This window comes from Dryas octopetala, chromosome 6 (assembly GCF_963921425.1).
Source record: "Dryas octopetala chromosome 6, drDryOcto1.1, whole genome shotgun sequence".
Lineage (NCBI taxonomy): Eukaryota > Viridiplantae > Streptophyta > Magnoliopsida > Rosales > Rosaceae > Dryas > Dryas octopetala.
Window position 1 is genome coordinate 8,681,271 of NC_141371.1, and position 27,664 is coordinate 8,708,934.

General features: G+C 40.3%; 4 protein-coding genes and 1 pseudogene across 5 annotated transcripts; all 5 read left to right on the forward strand.

The window, feature by feature from the left end:
* Window positions 1-1,381: 1,381 nt before the first annotated feature.
* LOC147282027 (NDR1/HIN1-like protein 10) lies at window positions 1,382-2,086 on the forward strand. The gene has a single exon (XM_086248157.1). The coding sequence runs from the start codon at window positions 1,382-1,384 to the stop codon at window positions 2,084-2,086; it is 705 nt and encodes a 234-aa protein (XP_086104283.1).
* Window positions 2,087-10,683: 8,597 nt separating this feature from the next.
* Window positions 10,684-16,320, forward strand: LOC147282028 (uncharacterized). Its single transcript, XM_086248158.1, has 9 exons — window positions 10,684-13,047; window positions 13,139-13,547; window positions 13,633-14,343; window positions 14,549-14,801; window positions 14,900-15,135; window positions 15,213-15,428; window positions 15,533-15,634; window positions 15,713-15,793; window positions 15,883-16,320. Exons 1-9 carry the CDS (start codon window positions 10,751-10,753, stop codon window positions 16,318-16,320), a joined length of 4,743 nt encoding a protein of 1,580 aa, XP_086104284.1. The 5' UTR covers window positions 10,684-10,750.
* Window positions 16,321-20,421: 4,101 nt separating this feature from the next.
* On the forward strand, window positions 20,422-21,054 carry LOC147282029 (NDR1/HIN1-like protein 10). Its single transcript, XM_086248159.1, has one exon. It carries the CDS (start codon window positions 20,422-20,424, stop codon window positions 21,052-21,054), a length of 633 nt encoding a protein of 210 aa, XP_086104285.1.
* A 4,040-nt stretch (window positions 21,055-25,094) lies between these two features.
* LOC147282030 (NDR1/HIN1-like protein 10 pseudogene) lies at window positions 25,095-26,317 on the forward strand (annotated as a pseudogene). The gene is made up of 2 exons (XR_015122918.1): window positions 25,095-25,403; window positions 25,665-26,317. The product of XR_015122918.1 is annotated as an NDR1/HIN1-like protein 10 pseudogene (transcript).
* Window positions 26,318-26,447: 130 nt separating this feature from the next.
* On the forward strand, window positions 26,448-27,646 carry LOC147282031 (NDR1/HIN1-like protein 10). Its single transcript, XM_086248160.1, has 2 exons — window positions 26,448-26,463; window positions 27,036-27,646. Exons 1-2 carry the CDS (start codon window positions 26,448-26,450, stop codon window positions 27,644-27,646), a joined length of 627 nt encoding a protein of 208 aa, XP_086104286.1.
* The last annotated feature ends 18 nt before the right edge of the window (window positions 27,647-27,664 follow it).

Below are 27,664 nucleotides of genomic sequence, written 5' to 3' on the forward strand. Positions count from 1 at the left end.
TAAGTGTGGCCATCATAATCATCATTATCATCATCATCATGGACGGTGGTGATGGAAGGGCAGTCCAGGGAATTGTAGAAGTTGGGGGTCTTCTCTAAATTGTTGGCCGGGTGGCGGTGGCATTAGAGAAAGAGGGAGATGAGATCATTAAAAATTAAAATGTACTACTCACATATGTTAATTTGTACTCATACAAGCTAGCTACTATAATTTCTAAAGGCAAACTCTGTTACTCTGCTACTATAATTTTTGATTGATACATTTTTACTTTTTCTTTTGGGTTTGGAATAAAACATTAACTTTAGTACCAAAATATAATTGTGGAAATTACTTGAGTACAGTGTACGCCCAAAACTCTAGTACAACTAGCCCGTGAGTATATATATATTTTTTTGGGTCATGAAAATACTTTCATTAAGCCCAAAGGCAAGTGATAAGTACAATAATCATATAGTTGAGCCAAGAGGCCCAAGACAATGAATGGAAATACATAAGGAAACAAGAAACAAGCTGCCAACTTCAAAGGGCCCAAAGCACGGCCCAAACAAAAATAATCCCCAAGCATCCACACACTAGAACAACACCACCACTGGTACAATCCTGTTTACAAATAAAAACATACAGTCATTTGAGATCCCTAGCATTATTATTCTTAAATCCCAAACCCTAAACTATTACGTACACTGCCTCCTTCTTAACCCCTCTCCTTGGTATATAATTAAGTTACTACTCCTGAGGCTTCACTAGTGACTGTTGAGATTATATTTCAAACCGAGAATATAAAACTTTGATATACATAATATCTTAGTGTACCTCTTTTATCATTGTCAATTAATTTTAAATTTGATATATATCAAATTCAAAACTAATTGATGCCCTAATTTTTATAATGAGTGTTTAATGTTCTACGTACCTGACGATGTTGAGGGGGCTAATTAATTAAGTTCTCACAATTTTGTGGGTCAGCTCATTGTAAGAGACCCCATAGGTTATAGCACCGGCCCCATGAAAGAATATATTAATATATTTTTCCTAAATCACATATCTGTAGCTAGCATTGACGTACATCGATATAATTCAACATATAAAAGCCTTAATATTTCTATATATATTACATATTTTAACTTCTTTTTTTCGTTGAAATCCTTTTTGCACTATTCATGGAAATGAAGATGAAAGTTCTTCAAGTCAATGACTTTGGAAGGTAACAGGAAGCACGTATGCCTTTATTGTCAATGGCCGACTTTGGGAAGTTCCCAAGTGCCTTCAAATATCTGAGTGTTTGTCAAACCTTCATAGCTTATATAAACAGACACACATACCAAACCCCACTATATTCTTCCACATCATAAAATGTAATTCTCTCTAATTATAATCAGTCATGTTTGGATTTAACCACAACCAAAACCGTGGCCGCAGCCGCAGCTGGAGCTGGTGCAGCTTCAAATGCTTCTTCTGGATCTTCTACTACGCCATCCTCCTCTTCATCATCTTCATCTTCTCCGTCATCATCTTCTACTTCATCTTCAAACCTAAGGAGCTCGAATTCACAGTCACCGACGCCTCCCTCACCCAATTCAACTTCAACCCCGCCAACAAGACCCTCCACTACAACTTAGCCCTCAACGTCTCCGTTCGAAACCCTAACAAAAAGGCCGGCGTGTACTACAGCCGAGTCCAGGCCATTGCCAACTACGGCAAGAAGAGGTTCGCCCTAGCGAACTTCAGTTCCACTCCGTTCTACCAAGGCCACAAAAACACGAGTGCTATTCGTGCTGTGTTGGAAGGGCAGCAAGTGGTGGTGCTCGGAGAAAAGGAGGTTTCCAAGTTTAATTCAGAAACCAGTGCCGGGGTTTACAGTATTGATGTGAAGCTGGGGCTTCGTATAAAGGCCAGGTATGGGAAGATCAAGACTAGGTATTTTAAGCCTCCCAAGGTGGACTGCCAGCTGAAGCTTCCTTTGAGTAGTTCTAATGGAACATCTGTGGCTGGTGCTAAGTTTAATGCCACCGAGTGTGGGAGGGTCAAAATCTTTACAATCTCGGTTGGAGTTGAGATTGGTCCTGTTAGTTTTGAAACCGGATAAGGCCAATTTTTAAGGAGTAAAATGCTCATCCTCTCGCTTTATGTAAGTTTACTGTAAGTTTAATGATGGAACATGTGTGTAAGTCATATTTATACCCCATGTATATATGTACTACAATAAGGATCGGAAATGGACATGCTAGAGTGCTATAATGACATTGAATGCTATATCAATTAAAATATACATTATCATTTGTTTTATGTAGAAATTTCAATTACGAATTAGACTAATCACAATAGATCTAACTAAAAAAGAAAAATTATAAATAAAATGATTTAAAAAAGAGATGCATGGGAATAGTCCTCATATGAATATGGCTGAGGGTTGAGACCGCAATCCCTATTATTATGATTGGATTGAGTAGGGTTTTCACGTTGGATTAATTTAAAAGAGAAAACAAGCAGAGTTTTTTTCTCTCTCAACATCACCATTCGAAACCCCAACAAGAGGGTCGGCTTACCGTCGCATCCAAGTCATTGGCAACTATAGAAAGAAGCGGTTTGCTCTGGTCACTTTGACCAATTCGACCACACCACTTTACTAGCTAGCGAGGGCCACAAATTAGAACACCACTGTTTTGCATTCAAGGGCAGTAATTGGTGGTGTTTGTGGAGCGTGAGATTTCCATGTTTAACTCGGAGACTGCTTCCGGGCCGGGGTTTACAGTACGGAAAACTAGATTTTAATTCTTAGATACGTTTAAGTTTAGATTAACACCTGGTGTAAGATCAAATATTGACTCCGGTCCTTTGACTTTATATCCATGTGAGAATACATATTTCATATCATTTTTTTATATATAAAATTAGAATAACACTTATTTCCCATTAATAATGATCGAGTCTCTAATCTGATTTTATCAACTTAATTATAATAATATTGATAACCTTTATATAATTGTTGTAAAAACAGCCCAAGTTCGATGGATCGGTCTTAACCCAGTGCGTTGTGTGAAGTTTGATAAAGTTAACACTCAGCTGAAATCAAACTTGATGGCTTGAAGTTTTGAATTGTATTAAGAATCTTGAGAAGTGTTCTGTACAATAGGCTGCGGCTTAACACACAGCAAACAGAATATGATCTTTATATATGAAGTAATACAAGAAAAGCTAAAGAAGCTTTTGGTTTCACAGTTATCAATGAGATAAGAGACTAGTGGTCCTCGTTTAAGGTTGTCCCTTGGCTGATGTAGATCATCCATGATCTTGGTCAACTTGTTCTGTTGGTGTCACGTGACTAGCCTTGGAGAGATGTTGGTTATTACCCCCCCGCAAGCTAATACTCGGGGAACGAGTGATTAGCTTGGAGCTGAGGCGATGGAAGTCGTATTTAAGAAGAGGTTTGGTGAAGATATCGGCAAGCTGTTCCTTGGAGGAGACATGGGAGACAGTGAGGGCGCGGTGGAGAACAAGTTCACGAACAAAGTGATAGTCGACCTCGATGTGCTTGGTGCGAGCATGGAATACAGGGTTAGTGGCGAGAGCGAGAGCACTGATGTTGTCACAAAGGATAAGTGGCGGCTGGGGAAGAGAGAACCGAAGATCACGCAAAAGGGAACATATCCAGACGAGTTCAGTGGCAGTGAGAGCAAGAGAACGATATTCAGACTCGGTGGAGGAGCGGGCGACGGTGGTCTGTTTCTTGGCACTCCAAGAGATAAGATTGTTGCCAAAATAGACACAAAAACCAGAGGTGGAACGGCGATCAATGGGGCAGCCAGCCCAATCGGCATCGGAGAAGGCAGTGAGAAGAGAGGAGCCTTTGGTAAAGGTGAGACCATGATCGGGAGTGGCTTTGAGATAGCGAAGGATGTGTTTGACGGCAGTGAGGTGGGTGGTACGTGGACTGTGCATGTGCTGGCAGACTTGGTTGACCGAGAAAGCAATTTCAGGGCGTGTCCAAGTGAGGTATTGGAGAGCACCAACAATGGAGCGATAAGGGGTCGGCAAGAAGATCACCAGTGGTGGAATCAAGTTTGGTAGGTGAGGAGGGTGTGGAACAGGGCTTGGCGTGAAGCATAGAGGTTTTGGTGAGAAGATCATGGATATATTTGGTTTGGGAAATGAAAAGAGAGGTTGTGGTGCGATGAAACTGGAGGCCAAGGAAATAATGAATGGGACCTAAGTTCTTCATTGAAAAACGTTTGCTGAGAAGGGAGATGAGAAATTGGCAATGGGTGGAAGAGGTGCCAGTAATAAGGATGTCATCAACATAGACTAAAATGAAAGTGAGATGAGGACCAATTTGAATGAAAAGAGAGGAATCAGCAGTGGAGGCTTGGAAGCCCATAGAGAGAAGAGAAAAAAAGAGCTCTTCATACCAGGCACGAGGGGCCTATTTAAGGCCATAGAGGGATTTGTGGAGTTTACAAACAAAGTGAGGCTTGGAGGGATCAGTGAAGCCAGGTGGCTGAGTCATGAACACATCTTCCCGAAGACGACCATGGAGAAAGGCATTAGAAACATCCAATTGGGTGATGGACCAGTCAAACTGAACGGCAAGACAGAGGAGGATGCGAATAGTGGTGGGTTTTGCAACAGGGCTAAAGGTTTCGGTGTAATCAACTCCAGCTTGTTGGTGAAACCCCTTGGCAACGAGCCGAGCTTTGAAGCGATCCAAAGAGCCATCCGCATGGTATTTGATGCGGTAGACCCACTTACAACCAACCAAGTTTTGAGAGGGATGAGGAGGGACCAAGACCCAAGTATTGGTGGATTGAAGAGCAGTGATTTCATCCTGCATAGCCTGCTGCCACCGTTGGTCCTTGTTAGCTTGGGTGAAGGTGGTTGGGGTAGGGATGAAATCAGTGGTGGCAAGGGCACATTGGAAAGGATGAGGAGTGGGGTCATTGGGTGGCAGTGGGTTTTGGTAGTGGGTGGCAAGGGCACATTGGGTGGCAGTTTTGGAGCGAGTGAGCATAGGGTGAGTATTGGTAGTGGGTTTGGAGGATTGGGATGTGGGCGGAGGTGGAGAGATGTGGAGAGGAATACTGAGGGCAGAGGCAATGGATGGGAGATTATGAGCAGAGGTGGGTGCGGATGGTGGGGAAGAGGAGTGTGGCGTAGTGATATCGGAAGAGGAAGGAGAGGGAGAGTGGGGAGTGGTGGGAGGTGGGGAAGGTAAAGGTAGAAGAGGTTGAGAGAGTGAGTTGGAGGAAGCAGAAGATGTTACTGTGTGGGAAGGTGGGTTGTGAAAAGGGAAGGTGTGTTCATCAAATGTGACATGTCTGGAGGTGTACACATGCTTAGTAATGGGGTCATAGCATCTGTAGCCTTTATGTTGAATGCCATAGCCAATGAATACACAGGGTCTGCTCCGAAAGGCAAGTTTGTGTTTAGTATAGGGCCTTAACCAAGGATAGCAGGCACATCCATAAGCTTTCAAAAAAGTATAGTCGGGTTCACAATGAAAGAGCTTTTGAAGAGGAGAGGTTTTTAGAGTGATGGAGGGTGTTCTATTGATGAGATAGACAGCAGTTTGTACGGTTTCAACCCAGAATTCCAAAGGGAGATTGGATTGAGCAAGAAGGGTTCGGGTGAGCTCAATGAGATGGCGGTGCTTTCGTTCAGCCAATCCATTTTGCTCTGGAGTGTGGGGGCAAGAGAACTGTTGGGTGATTCCATTGAGTTTGAGAAAGGATTGGAAAGAAGTGCTGGTATACTCTCCACCATTATCACAGCGAAGGGCCTTGATTTTTTGATCAAACAGTTTTTCAACATGAGTTTTGAAGAGCTTAAAGGCAGTGAATGTATCAGACTTGCAATGGAGAGGATAAAGCCAACAGTAACGAGACCAATCATCAACAAAAATAACATAATATTTAAAACCAGACATTGATGCAACAGGAGCTGGCCCCCATAAATCCTAGTGGATTAGTTCCAAAGGGGAATTAGAAATACAATGAGATTTAAAAAATGGAAGCTTAGACTGTTTGCCTAATCGACAACAAGAACAAAAGGATAACTGCTTCAATGAACCAGACATGTTTAACTTGTTCTTGGACAAAAGATGCTGAAGCACTTGAGGAGAGGGGTGCCCTAGGCGTTGGTGCCATAAGTCTGGAGAGGCTTTGGTACTAAAACATGAGATGCGGTGAGAAAGTGGTTGGTGTTGAAATTGGATGGGATAGAGATCACCCTCAGTAGGGCCTTGATAGAGTATTCTCCCTGTGAGAATGTCCTTGATAATGCAGGAAAGAGGAGTGAAGATTAGATAACAATTATTGTCAGTTACAAAACGACGAACAGACAATAAATTTTGTGAGATGTTTGGAAAATGGAGAATATTGTTGAGTTTGAATTTAGACAGAGAAATGGAAAGTTCAGAGTTACCAATGTTGGAGATGTTTAATCCTTGTCCATTTGCCACAGTGATTCTTTCATTGCCTTGATAGGGTGTGTGGATAGAGAGGTTGCCAAGATCATTGCACTACAAGAAAAACATATTTGGGCGACCAAACTTTGGGCGACGAACATATATTCGTCGCCCAAAGAAATTTAGGGCGACGAACAAGAAAATTTGTCGCTCAAAGTCATATAGGTTTGGGCGACGAATAACACGTTCCTCGCCCAAAGTTACTTTGGGCGACGAACATATTTCGTCGCCTAAACATTAACAACAAACAATTAATTGAGAAATACATTGGGCGAGGAATATACATGTTCGTCGCCCAAAGTGCCTTTGGGCGAGGAACACGAAAATTTGTCGCCCAAACTTACTTTGGGTGACAAAATATTTCCTCGCCCAAACATAGTTTGGGCGAGGAATATACATTTCGTCGCCCAAAGACACTTTGGGTGACGAAATTGTGTTCGTCGCCCAAACATAGTTTGGGCGAGGAACATGTTCGTCACCCAAAGGATCATCCTGTTTTGTAATAATGGTTTGGGCGAGGAATCTCACAATTCGTCGCCCAAAGTTAGTTTGGGCGACGAAATTTTAGGTTCCTCGCCCAAGATCACTTTGGGCGACGAAATTTGTAGTTCCTCGCCCAAAGTAAGAATACTTTTTTGTTTACAATTTTATATATGTAATAGCATACGATACGATTGTATTTCCAAAGATCATAACCATTCATTTTTTAATTCCCCACTCAAGGATCATCCATGCAAAAAATTAGCTCAATCGGTGATGTAGAAGTTAGGTAACGGTGGTTGAACTTATGAACGATTGTAAATTTTCTAATACGAATCGAAGTATGAGATGAATTCCGATTTAGCCGATTTTTTGCAGGGATGATCTTCTAGTATAAACGAATAGAATGAACGGTTCCGATCGTTGAAATCACATTGTAGTCTTCACAAATTGTTGAATCGCCAAAATTTATACCCAAAAGTTAATATAATTATACTCTTCAAGTGTATTTGTATGTAGAAGATCACTTTTGTATTGTGTTTTTAACGATCCGAACCGATCATTCCTTAGTGGCTCACTCAAGGATCATCCATGCAAAAAATTAGCTCAATCGGTGATGTAGAAGTTAGGTAACGGTGGTTGAACTTATGAACGATTGTAAATTTTCTAATACGAATCGAAGTATGAGATGAATTCCGATTTAGCCGATTTTTTGCAGGGATGATCTTCTAGTATAAACGAATAGAATGAACGGTTCCGATCGTTGAAATCACATTGTAGTCTTCACAAATTGTTGAATCGCCAAAATTTCTACCCAAAAGTTAATATAATTATACTCTTCAAGTGTATTTGTATGTAGAAGATCACTTTTGTATTGTGTTTTTAACGATCCGAACCGATCATTCCTTAGTGGCTCACTCAAAGATCATCCATGCAAAAAATTAACTCAATCGGAGATGTAGAAGTTAGGTAACGGTGGTTGAACTTATGAACGATTGTAAATTTTCTAATACGAATCGAAGTATGAGATGAATTCCGATTTAGCCGATTTTTTGCAGGGATGATCTTCTAGTATAAACGAATAGAATGAACGGTTCCGATCGTTGAAATCACATTATAGTCTTCACAAATTGTTGAATCGCCAAAATTTCTACCCAAAAGTTAATATAATTATACTCTTCAAGTGTATTTGTATGTAGAAGATCACTTTTGTATTGTGTTTTTAACGATCTGAACCGATCATTCCTTAGTGGCTCACTCAAAGATCATCCATGCAAAAAATTAACTCAATTGGAGATGTAGAAGTAAGGTTTAGCATTTAGGATGTATGAACGATCTTGATTCTTATAATAATAATCGAACGGGTAGATGAACTCCGATTGAGCCGATTTTTTCCAGGGTTGATCTTTGAGTATGAACATATATGAAGAATGGCTCTGATTGTGATAATCACGTTGTGGTCTTCACAATTATTGAAGCTACAAGGTTTTAACGAAAGAGTTGATATAATTTTATTCTTCAAATGCAAAAACCACTGATTTATATGTAGAACCTTATATGTCGATTGTGTTTTTAACGATCTGAACCGTTCATTTATTAGTTTGTCACTCAAAGATCATTCCTCTAAAATATTAGGTCAATTGGAGATCTAGAAGTTTGGTATTGGAGCTCGAACGTATGAACGATGATGGTTCATAAAAAAATTCAACTTTGGGCGACGAAATGTAGCTTTAGGCGACGAACAGTGCGTCGCCCAAAGTCTGAAATTATGGCGGGATAAAACGGTGCCCTAAAGTCAACAACTTTGGGCGACGAACATAAATTCGTCGCCCAAAGAGACTTTAGGCGACGAATTAATACGTTCGTCGCCCAAAGTCACTTTAGGCGACGAATTCATGTTCGTCGCTTTAATATACTTTGGGCGACAACCATGAATTCGTCGCCCAAAGTGACTTTGGGCGACGAACGTGTTAATTCGTCGCTTAAAGTCTCTTTGGGCGACGAATTTATGTTCGTCGCCCAAAGTCTTTAAATTTATACCCATTTCTGGGTTCACTTCAGTCAGCTCGACACTCACTCATCCCTCACCCTAGCTCGCAGCGCCGTCCCTCACCCTCGCAGCGCCGTCCCTCACCCTCGCAGCTCCTTCCCTCAGCTCTCACTCCCTCCTCCTCCTCCTCCTCCTCCCTCCTCCTCCTCCCTCCGCCTCCTCCTCCTCCTCCCTCCTCCCCGAAGCCCAAAACCGCCCCCCCCTTCGGCATCCCAACCCCCGCGAAAACCCACCCCCCCTACCGAAACCCACCCCCCCCATCGGAGACCCAACCGCCCCTCCCCTGAAAATCCACCCACCCCCGAAAATACCCACCCCCATCGGCATCCCACCCCCGCGAATACCCACCCCCGCGAATACCCACCCCCGCGAATACCACTCACCCAAAACCCCCCCCAGCCGAAACCATCCCCCCAGCCGAAACCCCCCCCAGCCGAAACCACTCACCCAAAACCCCCCCCAGCCGAAACCACTCACCCGAAACCCATCCCCCCCCCCCCAGCCGAAACCACTCACCCAAAACCCCCCCCCCCTCGAAGCCAGCAGCTCACCCCCCCCCCCCCACTCGAAGCCGAAAGCAGCTCGCAGCTCACAGGTATTTTTTTTTTTTTTGAATTTATGGTATTTTCTGGTATTTTCTGTTTTTTTTGGGTATTTTCTGTTTTTTATGGTATTTTCTGTTTTTTATTGGTATTTTCTGTTTTTTATGGTATTTTCTGTTTTTTATGTTTTCTAATATTATGGATTTTGTACTTGTTGTGGATTTTGCATAAATTGATTGTGAAATTTCTGATTTTAGTGGTAATTAGTTAATGTTGTGGGTTTTTTTAATTTAGTGGTTTGGTTGTGAAATCTGAATTTAGATTGATGTTGGGCCCATATTTGACAATGCTTTATTTTTTTGGTGAAGGAAGGATAGTGTTGCATTTGTTGTGAAGGATAATTGCATTTTTGGTGAGGTATGTGTTTAATCTATCTTTTAGTTAAGTTTTTGTATGATTTAGTATTTAATGTTTCATATATAATTGTATTAAATTTTTGAGTGAATTAGTTTGTATGTTAAAATTAATTATAAAATTCATTAATTAATTTGTATGTTTTTATATGCTAAAATTTAATAGTTTGTTTGTATGCTTATATGTATATTGTTAGATAAATTATAATTTAGTTTGTATGTTACATTTAGTTTAGTTTTAATTGCAAAATTTTCGATGACGTAGTCCAGCACTCCTCGAGTACTGGGTGAGGTCATGTGGCACGAAGCGCTTGTGCGAAGTTATCAATCGATAACTTTGTACATTTAACTAGTCGTGCGAAGTTATCAGTGGATAACTTTGTACACTAAATTTCAATCGATACCTTAGACCCGTTCGAGAGTCTATTGGACGCGCGCATGGCCGGTTGGCGTGACTGCGCTCCAATATGATTCTTGAATTGTCCAAATTACCCATGGACAGTTTGGGAGTGCACAATTATGTGTTGTGGTTAGCGGTTCATGTGACGTGGTTTTGATCTGAGAAAATTTCGGCAACATCTCCTTATGTGTTCTTCGAGTGCATACTAGATATTTGTTTTAAATATCTACGTCGTGCACTTGGAGAACCATAGGGAGATGCTGCCGAAATTTTCCCAGATCAAAACCACGTCGTTTGAGCCAACAACCACGACACATATGTGCATTCTCGAATGGGATAGGGCCCTTACCGGAGGCATAAGGAGACGAAGAATGGTGACGCATCGTTTTCTAATTGTCGTGTAATATGGAAACAGGCATCATGGACCGACAGTGGATACGTAATACGAATCGTGTTAGTGATGAATATTTGTATGGGATCGAGTCATTTATCCAAGTTGCACAGGAACATGTCAATGCTCAGAATAATATAAGGTGTCCGTGCCGGAATTGTAACAACTCTTTATGGAAGACAGTGCGTGAAGTCAGAATTCATTTGGTGAGATTTGGGATGTCACACAACTATACGACATGGTATTATCATGGTGAACCGAGAGTTTATGCTTCGACGTCCTCGGAGACCCGAACAATTCTGCAGCCTACTGAATCTGTTGCTGATGATAATGACCAAGTGATGGGCATAATAAACGATGCTTATCCATATGCATCGCTAGATCACGAAGTCAGTCAGCATGATACAGAGAGCGATAATATGGATCAAGATGATGGGTTGCCCGAAGTCCAAAGAGAAGAGTTTGATAAGTACGAGAGATTGTTGAAACAAGCTCAGCGGGAATTGTACTCTGGTTGTGAAGAGTTCTCAGTGCTAACTGCTGTTGTGGAGTTAATGCATTGGAAAGTACTTAATCAACATTCGAATCGAAGTTATGATCAGTTGATGGGGATTTTGAAACGAATGCTTCCAAAGAACAATCATATACCTGAAACCCATTATCTTGCGAATAAGGTGTTGAAAGATCTCGGTTTGGGATATGAAAAGATTCATGCATGCAAGAATGATTGTGTATTGTTTTACAAAGAACACCAAGGGAAGGATAAATGCCCTGTGTGCAATGAACCGAGATATAAGAACAAGTCTGTAGAGAGAAAGAAACAGATTCCGCAAAAGGTGTTGCGTTATTTCCCACTTAAGCCAAGGTTGCAACGATTGTACATGTCGACACATACTGCAAGTGACATGAGGTGGCACAAAGATAAGCGGGTTGAGGATGATGTGATGAGACATCCTGCAGACGGAAGCGCATGGAAAGAATTTGACAAGATATATCCGGATTTTGCAGCAGATGCACGAAATGTCAGATTAGGACTTGCTACTGATGGATTTAATCCATTCGGAAATATGAGCACATCTCACAGCACTTGGCCAGTGGTCGTGGTTCCTTATAATTTGCCTCCCTGGAAATGCATGAAAAAAGAATTCACAATTATGACGCTATTAATTCCAGGACCGCAATCCCCTGGCAAGGAGATCGATGTATATTTGCGGCCGTTGATTGATGAGCTGAAAGAATTGTGGCAAAATGGTGTGCCGACATATGATAAGTCCACCGAAACAATGTTTTCCTTGCGTGCGGCAGTCATGTGGACAATAAATGATTTCCCAGCTTATGGGAATTTATCAGGCTGGAGCACCAAGGGTTATATGGCATGTCCTACTTGTAATAAAGATATAACTTCCGCTTGGCATGGTGGTAAAGTATGTTATATGGGCCACCGAAGATGGTTGCCGGGGGATCATAAATGGCGTCACAGTAAGGAGGCCTTTGACGGAAAAAAGGAGATGGGCGTGAAACCTAAAGAATTATCTGGTGATGACATCTTGAGGCAGTTGAATAACTTAGAATTTGGCCGGATTGGTAAACATCCCTCTAACAAAGAACGAAATATGCCAAGGTCACCTGCACATCTAAATTGGACAAACAAGTCGATATTCTTCGAGTTGGAGTATTGGTCCAAGTTGAAAATCAGGCACAATCTCGATGTAATGCATATTGAGAAGAACGTGTGCGAAAGTTTGGTGGGGACAATCTTGGGCATTGAGGGTAAATCAAAGGACACAATTAAGGCTCGACAAGATTTGCAAGAAATGGGCATCAGGAAACATTTGTGGTTAACGAAGAAGGGTGATAAATTGATAAAGAAACATCCATTTTATACCATGAAGCCTGTGGACAAGAAAGAATTCTTAAAGTTTCTTGCATCGGTCAAATTTCCAGATGGATACGCGGCCAATATCTCTCGAAATGTGAAAATCGACTCTGGAAAAATTTTGGGCTTGAAAAGTCATGATTGTCATGTTTTATTGCAACGTCTGCTTCCGGTGGGTATTCGAAAGTTTTTGCCCGAAGATGTGGTTGAACCGATTGTTGGGTTGTCGAGGTTCTTTCAGCATATCTGTGCTAAGACGTTGCGCGTGTCGGACATGGCAAAATTGAAAGATGAGATTGTGTACATCCTATGCAAATTTGAACAAATATTTCCACCGGCCTTTTTTGATATAATGATTCATTTAATGATACATTTACCGCAAGAGGCAATTCTTGCTGGGCCGGTCAGTTATCGGTGGATGTACCCAATAGAAAGGTAACAATTTCTAAACTATTTCATTACTATTCTCCAAGTTCAGCTCTATGTTACTCATAAAATTTTTCTCACTATGTAATTACATTTGCAGAATGTTGGGTAATTACAAAAGGTACGTCCGAAATCGGGCACGCCCCGAAGGCTCCATAGCAGAGGCATACATTGCAAATGAGTCCATCACGTACTGTGCAATGTACCTCAGCAGTGTTGAGACGTCATTCAATCGCCCCCAACGCAACGACGACGGCGGTGAAAAAAATGAGACACTTTCTGTCTTTTCTCAAATTACACGACCATTTGGCGAAGCCCCTAAATCAGCTGTTGAATTCTCGAAACACGATATGGAGGTGGCTCATTGGTTCATACTCAACAATTGCGAAGAAGTTGACTCTTTACGCATTGAGCATGAGGAACTAATGAAGCGCGACTATCCAAGATGGGACATGGAACGTGTACAGAAAAAGCATCGGGAATTGTTTCCTAAATGGTTTAAGGAACATGTAAGTGCTTACTGACAATAATGATCAGTTCGTTCATGTGTTTGTAAATTTTTTGTAATATATTAATTCCATTGTCTTTTAACAGATGGAAAAGCTGACTGATGATAATTCGCCGTTATACAAGGAGTTAATGAGTTTGGCGAGTGGTATTCAATGGGTTGAAACGTTTTCCGGATGTAATGTGAATGGAGTCAAGTTTTTAACTGTAGAACGAGATGCCATCTTGAGCACTCAAAATAGCGGGGTTTGTGTAGAGAACTTGGACACTGGCACGGTTGATTTCTACGGCAAGCTGACGAGTGTACATCAAGTCTTGTACTCGCATCGCTTTCAAGTTGTGTTATTTAAGTGTGATTGGTTTAATACAGACCCGAATAGGAACAACAGTATTAAACTCGATTACGACTTAATATCTGTGAATACAAACACTCGATGGTATGAGAATGATCCATTTATTCTTGCCACAATGGCAAAACCAGTATGTTATCTGGATGACCCTAAGGCGGGTGTGGGTTGGAAAGTAGCTCAGATGATTCAGAATCGAAATATATGGGATATTCCAGAAAAAGAAAATCAGGATGACGTGGCCTATCAAGAGGATTCATCTTCGACCATACCTAATCCATACAACAATGATGTTATCATACAACAAGTCGAGATACATGACGTTCCTCCAATTGAGATCGATGCCTTATCAATTGATCTTGGGCCACTTCCCCGAATTGATGTTAATGATTTCATCGATGATGATGATGATGATGATGATGAAGATGATGAAGATGAAGATGATGAAGATGAAGATGAAGATGAAGATGAATATGAAGATGATGATGTTGATGGTATCGATGATGATGATGATGAAATGAGTATTTCTAGTGGTGATTCAGATTAGTAATTGATAATGGTGATTCATATTAGTAAGTGATAATGATGATTCAGATTAGTAAGTTATTACTTTAGTTTTCTTTTTTACTAACATAAATATTTATTGAATTGTGCAGATGAGTTTGATCTCGAACAGGGGTGGATCTCGGAGGTCCACTTTAGCATCTATGTCCACCCCTGCAGCCCAGCCCGCCCCTGCAGCCCAGCCCGACCTCATAGCCCAGGGCGACTCGACCCCGGCGATATCCCCAGATCTCTCATCTAGTACTGGGTCTGGGATTCAGTCGGCACGGAGGGCCCGACGGGGTCACCGTTATGGTGCATATGATAATGTTGCATCATCCACTCGTACTGCCTCATCATCAGAGAGTAAGAAAAATGTTTTCACATCACTTGTGTTTATGTTTAATTTTATTTAGATGTTATAAGATTACTGTGAAATTAATATGTTATATTTGCTTTTCTAGGTACCAAAACCACGAGGGGGATAAGTAGAGGGTTGAAGGCGTCGCGAATCACTCGCACGACGAACGAGAGGATTCGAATCGTTATTGAGCAAGGTCACCTACGACCGAGCAAGGAGGTGCATAGTACTTTCGCTTCCTTTGTCGGATCGATTATCCGTGGTGAATGCCCCATGCTTTTCCCCAGTTGGGAAAAGGTTGATGACGCCATCAAGAGGAGCATTATGGGCTCCATTTCTGTGAGTATATTTCGATTAATATACTTGGACGATTAATTTGATCATTCCTAACAATTTGATAATTGCATTTTTTTCAGGTAAACTATGACATTCGGATGGAGGATCCGGATGTAGCTAGGTATATGGAGAAGTTATTGAGAAAAGTGTACGCCCAATGGAAGCACGAGCTGCACAAAGAATATAACATGTTTGGATCGGCAGATGAGGCATTGGCCAGCCCTCCTCCGGAGATGGCAGCTCGGCTTGATCAGTGGCAGTGGTTGTGCACTCATTTTCAGAGTCCGGAATTTTTGGTATGTTATATCATTTTAAGACTTCACAATTATTTTTTCTTATGTTATTCCTTTATTGTGTATACACTAATATGTGCATTTCCAATTTGCTTCATATTTAACAGAGGAAGTCGAATGCCAATCTTCAGAACCGGAAAGCGCCCGCAAGGATTGATCATCATGGTGGTTCCATGCCCTTCTCATACCGGGTGGAGTCATATCGTCAGGTGCGCTATTATTTAATTTAATATATATATATTCCTTAGTATTGTTTGAGTTTTTGTCAACATTACATTCTTTTTCAGGCTGGTTCGCAATTTCCGGAGGTCGACAACTACGGGGATGTTTATGCCCGACCCGGCAACGACAAGGGCAAGGCGAAGCACGTTAGTTTTTTATATTTTAGTTTTATTTCACAAATTTAAATTTTTGTATTTGATTTCTTAATTCCTAACTTGTGTATAATATTTTGAAGGCTGAGATGCTCGCCAAGAAGGCGAGTTATTTGGAGGAGGTGGCCAGCCAGTACCCTCCGGACACTCCGTTGGAGACGATCTCAGTCCCCGATCCCGATGCCGGTCTTCGTATTATGACGGAGACACTGGGTGTTAGGCGTGGTAGGGAGATACGCGGAATGGGAGCGGGTCGGGTTCGTGATCTCAGCGCCGGGTCTTCATCTCAGCCATCTGCAGATATAGTCAACCTGACCACTGAAGTGCAGTTGTTGAAGGGTCAGCTAGAAGAATCGAGAGCGGCATATGCGGAGCAGACGAGTAAGGTGCAGCAGATGCAGCAGATGTTTGGCCAGTTGGCCAGGATTGTACCTGGGTTTGTGCTGCCGCCCAACATCGACCAGTGCATGCCAGACTCCTCCACCGGTGTCGATGATGCTACTGACCTAGGGGGCCATTAGTTATTTGTATGTATGTATTAATTAAATTGTTGTATGTATTAATTAAATTGTTTCTACTTTGTATGGATATTTTGGATATATATAAATTTATTAATTTTGTTTTATATAATTTTTGAATAAAGATTTTTTTTTTTAATATTAAATTCATATATATAATTTAAATAAAAATTTTTTTTTTAAATAAAATACATTTGGGCGACGGACGAATTTCGTCGCCCAAACCATCTTTGGGCGACGAACACCTTATTCGTCGCCCCAAGCATGTTTGGGCGACGAAATTTTTCCGTCGCCCAAACCCTCTTTGGGCGACGAATAAGGTGTCCGTCGCCCAAAGATGGTTTGGGCGACGAATAAGGTGTTCGTCGCCCAAATGTATTTTGGGCGACGAATAATGTGTTCGTCGCCCAAACCCTATTTGGGTGACGAAATTTGTTCGTCGCCCAAAGCACGTTCCAGCGAGGAAATTAGCTTTTCCTCTCCCAAATCTTGTTTAGGCGACGGATAATTTCGTCGCCCAAACATGCTTTGGGCGACGAATAAGTGGGTTCGTCGCCCAAACCGTGTTTGGGCGACGAAATTTATCCGTCGCCTAAACATTCTTTGGGCGACGAATTTTATGTTTTGGGAGACAAAAAAAATTCGTCACCCCTTGGTGTCTTTGGGCGACGAAATTTATGGATTCGTCGCCCAAACTCTTGGGCGACACATTTTGGGCGAAGAATTGCTCGACGAACCAGTTTCGTCGCCCAAAAGTTTGGGCGACGAAACTCTACTTTGGGCGACGAATCCCGTTCCTCTCCCAAACCCTTTTTTCTTGTAGTGTTGGTAATGTGATTAGTTGCTCCAGAGTCTGCGTACCAGGTTGATGATCTTGGAGAAGTTGGTGGTGAGAGGGAAAGAGAAGTGAAAGCAGCAGATGGATGAGATGAGGGCCCTCCATAGTTGGAGTTCTGAGCAGCAAGGTTAGTTGGTGGTGTGAACCCTTGATAGATATTGTTGGGTCGGTTTCTGCAGGTGAGAGCAGAGTGGCCAATCCCAGAACAAATTTGACACACTATTCTTCTGTGGGAGGCATTGTTGTACCTGAATGAGGCTCTTGGGTTGAAGTTGTTGGGACGATTTTGAAAGTGTAAGAAATTGGGATGAGTTTGGTTAAATGATGAGTTGCGGTGACGGGGTTGAAAGGAAGAAGGGTGAAAAGGTCGGCGTTGTGGGTTGTTGTTGTTGTTTGTGATAGGACGGTGAGGTGCTGTTTGAAGTGTGGTGGTGTGGAAAGCTGAGATTTGAGGGTCAGTGAGAGGATTGGTAGAGTTTCTTTGTTCAATGGCAATTTCTTCACTCAACAGTAAGCGATGTAGTTCCTCAGGACTCACCAGATCTGAGCGCACTCTGATGGAGGTTGAGAAGGCATCATAATCAGTAGGTAGGCCTTGAAGTGCATGAGCAACAAAGTCTGTATCATCAAGAGGTGCTCCAGCTGCTGCTAAGCTATCTGCTAGATGTTTCAAGGACTGAAGATATTCCAACATAGAGAGATTCCCTTTTTTTGTATTTTGGAGTCGAGCCTTGAGTTGAAGTAGGTGGGATCTGGTGATGCTTGCAAAGCGTTTTTCCAAGTTGACCCATAAAGCCATAGAGGTAGAGCAACCAACAGTGTAAGGTAGAATACTTGTGGACAAGGAGGCATGAAGCCAGATCTTGCAAGTGCGGTCCTTTTTAACCCAATGTGTAAAAAGAGGGTTCTCTTGTGTTGAGAGTTCACCAGTTGGACCAGGGAGGAATTGAGGAGGACACTTTTCTGAGCCATCAATCATACCTATCATATCGTAGGTTTGGAGGATAGGAATGACCAGTTCCTTCCACAACATGTAATTGTCTTTCTCAAGCTTAAGAGGGATAAGACTTGCAACATGTTGAGCAGCAATAGGAGGTGTGTAAGATACATGAGTAGGGTTATTAGATGGAGATGAGGTTTCAGAGAAAGGGTTGTTTAGCTCACTGGTAGGATTGTTGATTTCGTTGGGGGAAGCCATTGGATCAAGCACCGTTTGGTGTGGTTATGGCTCTGATACCATGATAAAGTTAACACTCAGCTGAAATCAAACTTGATGGCTTGAAGTTTTGAATTGTATTAAGAATCTTGAGAAGTGTTCTGTACAATAGGCTGCGGCTTAACACACAGCAAACAGAATATGATCTTTATATATGAAGTAATACAAGAAAACCTAAAGAAGCTTTTGGTTTCACAGTTATCAATGAGATAAGAGACTAGTGGTCCTCGTTTAAGGTTGTCCCTTGGCTGATGTAGATCATCCATGATCTTGGTCAACTTGTTCTGTTGGTGTCACGTGACTAGCCTTGGAGAGATGTTGGTTATTAAAGTTAGGGTCTAGACTTTACATTTTAGATCTTGGCTGACCCGACCCTTCCTTAGAAATTCTAGCTGAAAAATATTGAAACTTGTTTCATATTGATAATGGGAAATACTAGTAGATTTTAAGTTTAAATTAATCCTATCTAAACCAAACTTATTTTTTAATTAATTAAAGAGATAAAAGGGCTTGGGCCCTCCTTTCCTAGGTTTACAGGCCTATTAATTAGTTGTGGTTTTTATCCTCTCTCTTACACTGCACTAATGATAAAAGAATATGATACCTAACTTTTTTTTGGCCATGGAACACGATACATAACTTGAAACTAAACTCTCTTATTAGTTCACTTGCGGTTCTCATACACACACACACACACACACACTCTCTCTCTCTCTCTCTCTCTCTTCTTAATTCCCATATTAATTAGCAGTTGCAGCGTTAATTCTTTGGTACATAAAAATGGAATATTTGAACAATTCGTTGATATCTTTGCATGTTTACTGAGTCATATATATTTTCCAAAGTCAGCGGCCGCGTTGGAACCTACGAGGATCTGCTTAATTAATTAAGGGGAATGTTTATATTGGTTGAAACATTCTTTTATATATATATGCTATACAGAAACCCAGCTCATGGTCTTAAAAGTGAAAAAAATATAATCCAGTGGGTATATATGAGAATGAGATGGAGGTGAAAGTTGGACGCCTCGCCGCAACCACCTGCTGCACCACCGGCGTCAGACCTGAGGACTTTGACTAAACCATCATGTAAGTGTAGAGAGAGAGAGAGAGAGAGAGAGAGAGAGAGAGAGAGAGAGTGTGTGTGTGTGTGCGCGCGCGCACAGAAAGAGAATGGAAGAGGGAGAAAGGAAGGCCGGGGCGGTGGCAGGTAACAGGGAAGCGGGGGATCTGGAAGGAAGATGTAGGGGCTTTCTTTTATTTTTTAATTTTAATCTTTCTATGAGAATGAAATAATGTTGGTATATTTGGTAAATTATTAATATGGGCAGATGTGGAAAAAAGAAAGTTGAAATTTTTGCTCATTAAAAGTTTAGTATTACGTGCATTCAAATGATACATGCCAGATAAAAAGAAAAAAAAAAAAGATAAATGAAGAAGGTGGATAGCATTCCCTATTAATTACTTCTTTCATTAATTTGATTTGCAAGTTCCGATTTCACATAAAACAATCCTTCCTTGCCTGACTAGCTTTGAACTTGATTAATTATTGGTGTCACCCTTCTCTGCCATTGTCAACCCTGATATGTATGCGATATTAAATATACAAAAGCACTTTAAAATTAATTAGTGAGCAAATTAATAAAAAACTAACTATCCTTGTAAGACTACCATATAATTCAGTCTCATTTGAATATTGTTATCGAAAACATCATTCGTCCAATTATATGATAACCGACTTCCAATTTAATTAATTTTATATAAATGATATCTTAAAGTTATTTGAGAAATGGGTTTGACAATAAATTTCTTAAATAACTAGAGTGTCACTTAAGGGAAATTATATAATTATTAGTCAGAATTCCATTAATTAATTTGCTTGTTCACATAGAAAAATCCGAGAATTGTTATAGCCACCTAGCCCTACCTTTGATATAACCTCCCTTTGAGTTATATTATATATGGACTATTCATCACAGGCAATAGAACTCAAATCTTTCAATCACACCATCACTTAATTTCTTTCTTGGTTTTTCTCCGGTTAATTAGCCATGTCTGGAAAGCTTGGCTCCTGCTTCTGGGCCTGCTTCTGGCTACTCTTCTGCAGCTTCTTCAGCTTCTTCATAGCCTACCTCATATTCTGGCTCATCTTTCTTCCCCAAGACCCCAAATTCACCGTCACCGACGCCTCTCTCACCCAATTCAACTTCAACACCACCAACAACACCCTCTCCTACAACCTCGCCCTCAACCTCACCATCCGAAACCCCAACAAAAAGGTCGGCATATACTACCGTGGCATGCAAGTCATTGCCAACTACAGAAAGAAGAGGTTCGCTGCGCTGACTTTGACCAATTCCACACTACCATTTTACCAAGGCCACAAGAACACCACCGTTTTGCATCACCTACTTCTTCAAGGGCAAGAAATATTTGTGGGGTTTGGGAAACGTGAGATTTCCATGTTTAACTCGGAGACTGCAGCCGGGGTTTACAGTATTGATGTGAAGATCGGGATTCGGATAACAGCCAGGTTCGGCAAGCTCAAGACAAGGAATTTCCAGCAGGACTCAGGCAAGATCGACTGCAAGCTCAAGGTTCCTTTGGCTTTGACTAGTAGGAGTAGTTTCAAGAGTACCGGCTGTGGTAATGTTTATATCTTTACAGATCCTAATGCTGGTTAAAACTTAAAAGTAGAGTTAATTTATAATGCATACAAACTACTGTACGTACGTATACGTTTCCTGATAAATAACTCTGTTGCTCTGCCCAACAGGCCAATCATGCATGGTAGTTTTGACTTTTGAATAATACATTTCTACTTGTTCCTTTTGAATCCAATATCACATAATGTGCTGCTCCGGCTTCCTCTTTGTCTATATATGGGTGCATTGGAAATTAATATTTAGTTAATAATTGTGATCGTAATGTAATAAAAAAACTAAGAACAAAAAAGATATATTATGTCAAATTAATAAATTGATGACACGTAAGAAAATTGATATTAAAAAGTATAAAAAATAAGTTAGAGCAATAAGTATTTTCCTAATAATTTACATATAGATATTTTATGAAATCTCCTATATATCTTTATATTATTGGAGCGCATCATTCACTATATAGTTGCACAAACTCAACAAATGAAACGACGAACTCTCCAAGCTAGAATTGTAATGTTAATTATAGACTCCATCGAGAGTCAAACTAAAAGTCAAAGTGATTTGACGATTCTTAAAATTACACACAAACTAAAATGGGATCCTTCAAAAATACACATATGGTACGTGTATTTACTAACTATACCCGTTTATGCTAATTATATATACCATAATTTGAAATGCACCATGTCCATCACTTCTACGTTACCCTACTCCCTCTTTTTCTATACGCTTAATACCTTCCATTTTTTATTTACTACATATATACATTCAAAACCCTCTCTCTCTCTCTCCATCAACGAAATGGGGCAATGCTGTTGCTGTTGCTGTTGCTTCATCATTGTCACCGTACTCGTTGTCCTCAGCCAGTGGCGGATCTAGAAATTAAGTATTATGGGGGCAAGATTAAGAGCTCAAGAATATTTGTTTGTGTAAATGTGTAATTGTGCATTTGTGTTGTGAGCAGGGGTTTTGGTCTGTGCATAGCAGCGTAAGGGCAGGGGTTCAAGTTTTGTAGTTTGTTTAATTTACTTGCCAAAACGACGTCGTTTTGGCAAGTTTTGAATTAAAAAAAAAGCTGATGCATCTCACGTGCTACAAACTCAGCCCTTCTCCTTCCTCTGTTCTGCTGTTCAGACTGGTTTGCTACATCTGCACCTCTGGTTCTTCCTATTCTTGCCCCTGCCAGCCATGGCTGCCACCAAGAGTCTTGGTTAATTCATGGGGGCAAGAATTTTTATCAAGCCAAGCATTTCTGGGTTCATGGGGTCAAGTGACCCCATTGACCCCACTGTAAATCCGCCCCTGTCCTCAGCGCCACCCTTGAGTTCGTGCCCTATCAATTCAGCCCCCACCACTCGTTCAGCTACCAGGTGACCGACGCGGCGCTGACCCATTTTAAGTTGGCCACCGAACAAATGGGTCAAACCATACCACTCGTTCACCACTCGAGTAGATTACAATCTCGTCGTCAACATAACCATAGACAACCCTAACAAATGTTCCGACTTCCACTACAAACAATTCGAAGCCGTTGCCTCTTACAACAACCAGGAATTTAGTAAATTTACGTTCAACCCCTTTAGCGTAGGGCACAAGGATTATGATGCATTGCAGGCATTGTTCAAGGGCAAGATGCCAGTGGCGCCTCTCGCCGGCGATGAGGTTTCCAAGTTTCCAAATGCTACGGCTTTCGATATCGTTTTGAAATTCTATATGACGTATTGGACAAAGTTTCTGTCCAAAAGCTGAGTTACAGACCCAGATGATGGAATGCCGTTTGAAGGTTCCGTTGAGTTCCAACGGACAATCGGCTGAAAAATTTGAGCCTACCAACTACAAAAAGGTCTGATCGTTAGATATATAACTAGTTTCATCATGTTTAGTTTACGTAAGTTGGTATACTTAATTTAATTTGTAGGATATCAGTACACATTGTTCAATTATGTCAATGATTTCTTTTGTTTTTTTCTCCTTTTTATTAATTGGTTACTTATCAAATTTCAGTGTTCTTCCAGTTTATTCATTTGTATATACCCATTTTTATAGTTTTTCAGAATGCCTAAGAACTCGGAACTAGAACAAAGATAGAGTAATAATTAGGTGGACCACATTTTTCCTGTAATCTCTTTATTATATATATATATATATATATATATATATATATAAGTGATACGTTCCATTGCATGTCCATAAAGATACAAATCCATAAAGATCGACATCCACTATAGCCGGTAATCTAGTTAATTGAGTATTATTGGGTTAATTATAGATACCAGTATACCACCCCAAATTATATCATGTTTGACACTTTACTCCATTAAAATTGTTCACACTTTACCCTCCAAACTTAATTTTGTTATACACTTTACCCTTAAACAGCACCATGTGGCCTTCTATCTGAGGGTATTATCATATTAATCATCAATTAAAGTCGAAAATGAGAAGACGAAATTGGCATCATGGTGTGTTAATTCCTAGCCACCTCATGTGGCTATATATAGAGAGATATTGGCTTCACTTAAGTGTATCCCAATTTGGACTTAATTCTATTGGGATATATGTTCATATATGGTGACTTGAGAGCAAAGGGGTGTAAAGTATACTTTCAAAGTTTTGAAAAGAGGGTGTATAATGGGTATTCAGTTGAATACGAGTTTTTTTTTTTTATTTGGCGGGAAAGGGATCAAATATGGGTGCAAGCGACAATTCTACGACCCTTCTAATTAGCCTACCTTATCAACCACCAATCAAATATATACGAGTTTGAGTTAGGGAATAACTCTTGAGAAAAAAATTTTGTACACATTTATTTTTCGCTCTCATTATTAAGTGATCAAAATATTCTCATAGACAAAAATTTTGCACTCTATCGTTATAATTTGTCATGATGAAGGGGTTTATTCACAAGAGAAATGCTAGCTACTTTTTTTTTTTTTTTTCCATTCTTACTTTATAGTGTAGACTCATAATAGTAACGGTTATTTATTAGATCATCATTTAATTAAAGATCTTCTCTACAAAAATAATCAACCCAATAAAAAATTATTTAATTATATAATTATTATTTGATTTTGAAAAGGTAATCTAAAAAATAAATTGTTCTAATCATAAGACAACGTACGCTACAAAATAAGAATGACAAAAAAGAAGATAGAATTAAATAGAAGGCAAAAGAAAAAGGTAAGCAATATATATTCCTTTATTCACAATAATTTGAGCACAGCTCCGAAACTCATCAGGCTTTTTTTTTTTTTTTTCAAGTTGTCCCAATGAATTTAGTACCGGCTCATGCATGTTATGCCCTAGTTAAAGGAGGTGAGCAAAACTGCTCTCTTAATTGGAGGACATCAAGCGTGTGGTATACTGGTATATATAGTTATAAAATCAAAAAATACTTATTTCGGTGGATATATATAATCTTTATTTAATTCCTATAGCTGACTTGCGGTTTACTCTCCCCTGACACATTGATCTTATTAAAATTTTATTGATAAAAGAATTAGTCAACATTAATGGCATGGGTATACAAATTTCAGAAGACTCGAGCATGATATACCTTTTTTTTTTTTTTTTTGTCAAAAAGCATGTACCATGTTTCAATTAGTAATATTGGAGATACCACATTTTATCTAGTTAATCTCACCTCAATTAGATAAGTGATACAAAATATGGAATAAAATTGTACCACAAATAATTTCCATCATATTTCAATATTGTCTATATCTTTATTTGTCTGTTCTTACTGAAAATCTAGTCACCAAATCAATATATCATGCCAAGGTCAGCGAGTTGGAAGCTACCAGGAACTGCTTCCTTCAATGACTTTGCAAGTTTGCTCATAACAGACAAAACACTCATTTTCTTGATCATGCATATACGAAAATCTTCTCATAACAGACAATCTGTGAATGTGGACGGATTGACTTAGATTGTTTTTTGTCTTTGTATCATTTTGATTACAGTTTAATAATTAAGCATTTTATATTGTCAAATTTTTTGATAAGAGAAATACTATATAAATACTTTGAAACTTGGAGACTCGATCCAATCACACATGCTAAGTTGATTCTTGTACATCTAAAATACACACACACACAGCCAAACAAATAAGTTGTTCAATGTATGGTTATTCCATAAGCACGATAAACACAAGTTACTGACCTGATGATGCCATGGTGATTGCAGGGGATAGCCAGCAACCAAGATGCACGCCAAGTGCTTGTCTGTTAGTCTGAGTGCACCAGTCTTCCAACCAACACAGTCCTTGAAAAGCTTCACACGAGAGGGGCAGTGATCTAGATGCTTGGTCAGTCTGTGTGGTCAGGGACCTGTGCTATATATAGGGTCTTGATTTCGAGTGTCCTCCCACTAAGGTAACTCTTATCAATCCTAGTTAGACTCCTATATAAAGACTTGCTTATGATTATGTCCAGCTGTTAGCTAGTAGCATAAACAACTAAGTAATCCTAGTTCATATAGGTTTAGGATATCTAATGAATTATGAACTAGTTCTGTATTGGTGTGAACTCCTGTTACTTGCTTCTCAAGTTTAGCATTTAGTTGATTATCCAAATAGGACAATACCAAAGTCCATAAGGATCTTACAATCACACCATTTCTTGCTTCTTTCTCAGCCATGATCGGAAGGCGAGTGTTCCGCTGTAACGGCCTCTGCTGCTTCTGCATATTATACAACACCATCTTCTGGTTCGTCATAGCCTGCTTCATATTCTGGCTCATCTTCCTTCCCCAAGAGCCCAAGTTCACAGTCACCAATGCCTCTCTCACCCAATTCAACTTCAACACCACCAACGCCACTCTCTCCTACAACCTCACCCTCAACCTCACCATCCGAAACCCCAACAAAAGGATTGGCATATACTACCGTCGCATCCAAGTCATTGGCAACTACAGAAAGAAGAGGTTTGCTCTGGTGACCCTGACAAATTCGACACCGTTTTACCAGGGCCACAAGAACACCACAGTTTTGCACCAAGTGCTTGTTCAAGGGCAGCAATTGGTGAGGTTCGGGGAACGTGAGGTTTCGCAGTTTAACTCAGAGACTGCTGCCGGGGTTTATAGTATTGATGTGCAGCTTGCTCTTCGGATAAGAGCCAGGTATGGCAAGTTCAGGACAAGCAATTACAAGCCATATCGCAAGAGCGACTGCAAGCTCAAGGTTTCGTTGACTGCTTCCAATGGAACATCTGCAAGTAGTAGTGGTTTCAGGAGTACCAAGTGCGGGAGTGCTTATCTGTTTTCAGATCCAGATGCTACGTACACCTGAATAACTCTGTTTTCCTTTTTTGTTATACCCTAATTGTCGAAGTGATGATATCATATGTGTGGCTAATATACTTGTGTATTGTGCTTTGATTGTTATGAAACATTAATATAATTTTCATACAAGGAAATTAATGTTATTAGTTGCTTGTAATTGCAATCTCATACACTCACTATTAGTTGCTTGTCACAAAAGAAAGATAACATTAAAATTAAGTGATCATGTCAAGCTTTTTATGGAGGAATTAATTATATATCTTTTTTTTTCAAAGAGGAATTATATATTTTTCAATCTAGGTGTTTGCATTCATTCATAAACCACTTAAGCCATGTTTACATTCTAGCTCTACTGTATAGTCTTATTTTTTAATTTTAAATTAAATCCCTATTAGTTCAGAACCTGATATTCCGGTAAAAATCTGAAATCTTAGTTTTGCCTAACAACTTGTAACTCTAATGATAAAGAATATTTACCTCCAACTCTTAGACAAAATTCGAACCTTTCGAGCCCCATTAGCCCCATTAGCCTCTTTTCGAGCCCCATTGGAAACTACAAGGAACTACTTCCATTCAATAACTTCGGAAGTTCCCCCTGACCAAAAAAAAAAAGACTTTGGAAGTTCCCCTCTTAACTTTTCAATATAGAAAAGCCAAAACCCAACCTTGGCGTGTAATATACCTTTCTATTCAGTAGAATGCATCATTTCTTGATTTTTTCACAGTAAGGCGTGGCTGCTGCGCCTGCAGCTTGTGCCTCTTCTGCAACACATTCCTCTGCTTCTTCCTCTGCTTCTTCGTACTCTTGATCATCTTCCTTCCCCAAGAGCTCAAATTCCATGTCACCAAGGCTTCTCTCACCCATTTCAATTTCACAAACACAAACAACAACACCCTCTACTACAATCTTTCGCTTGACCTCACCATCCGAAACCCCAACAAAAAGGTCGAAATATACTACCAAAGCATCCAAGTCATTGCCAACTATAGAAACAAGAGGTTTGCTGTGGTGACTTTGAATTCGACACCATTTAGCCAAGGCCACAAGAATACAACCATTTTGCATCCAGTTATTCTTCAAGGGCAGCAGTTGGTGGTGTTCGCAGAACGTGATGTCTTTGAGTTTAACTCAGAAACTGTTGCTGGCATTTACAGTATTGATGTGCAGCTTGCTCTTCGGGCAAGAGCCAGCTGGTCGGGCAAGTACAAGACAGCCTATTACATGCCGGCAGACAGCAACATCAACTGCAATCTCAAGGTTCCTCTGAGTTTTAATGAAGCATCTGCGAATTGTTTCAACACTACAAAGTGCCGGAATGTTTATATATATCCTTAACAAGTTGAAAGTTTGATA

Excerpts from the sequence above, each read along its gene's own strand:
- LOC147282027 (XM_086248157.1), top strand. The coding sequence starts at position 1,382 with ATGTTTGGATTTAACCACAACCAAAACCGTGGCCGCAGCCGCAGCTGG.
- LOC147282028 (XM_086248158.1), top strand. The coding sequence starts at position 10,751 with ATGGAAACAGGCATCATGGACCGACAGTGGATACGTAATACGAATCGT. Across the intron at positions 13,048-13,138 it reads TGGATGTACCCAATAGAAAG|AATGTTGGGTAATTACAAAA; the intron begins GTAACAATTTCT and ends TTACATTTGCAG. Across the intron at positions 15,136-15,212 it reads GCATTATGGGCTCCATTTCT|GTAAACTATGACATTCGGAT; the intron begins GTGAGTATATTT and ends CATTTTTTTCAG.
- LOC147282029 (XM_086248159.1), top strand. The coding sequence starts at position 20,422 with ATGTCTGGAAAGCTTGGCTCCTGCTTCTGGGCCTGCTTCTGGCTACTC.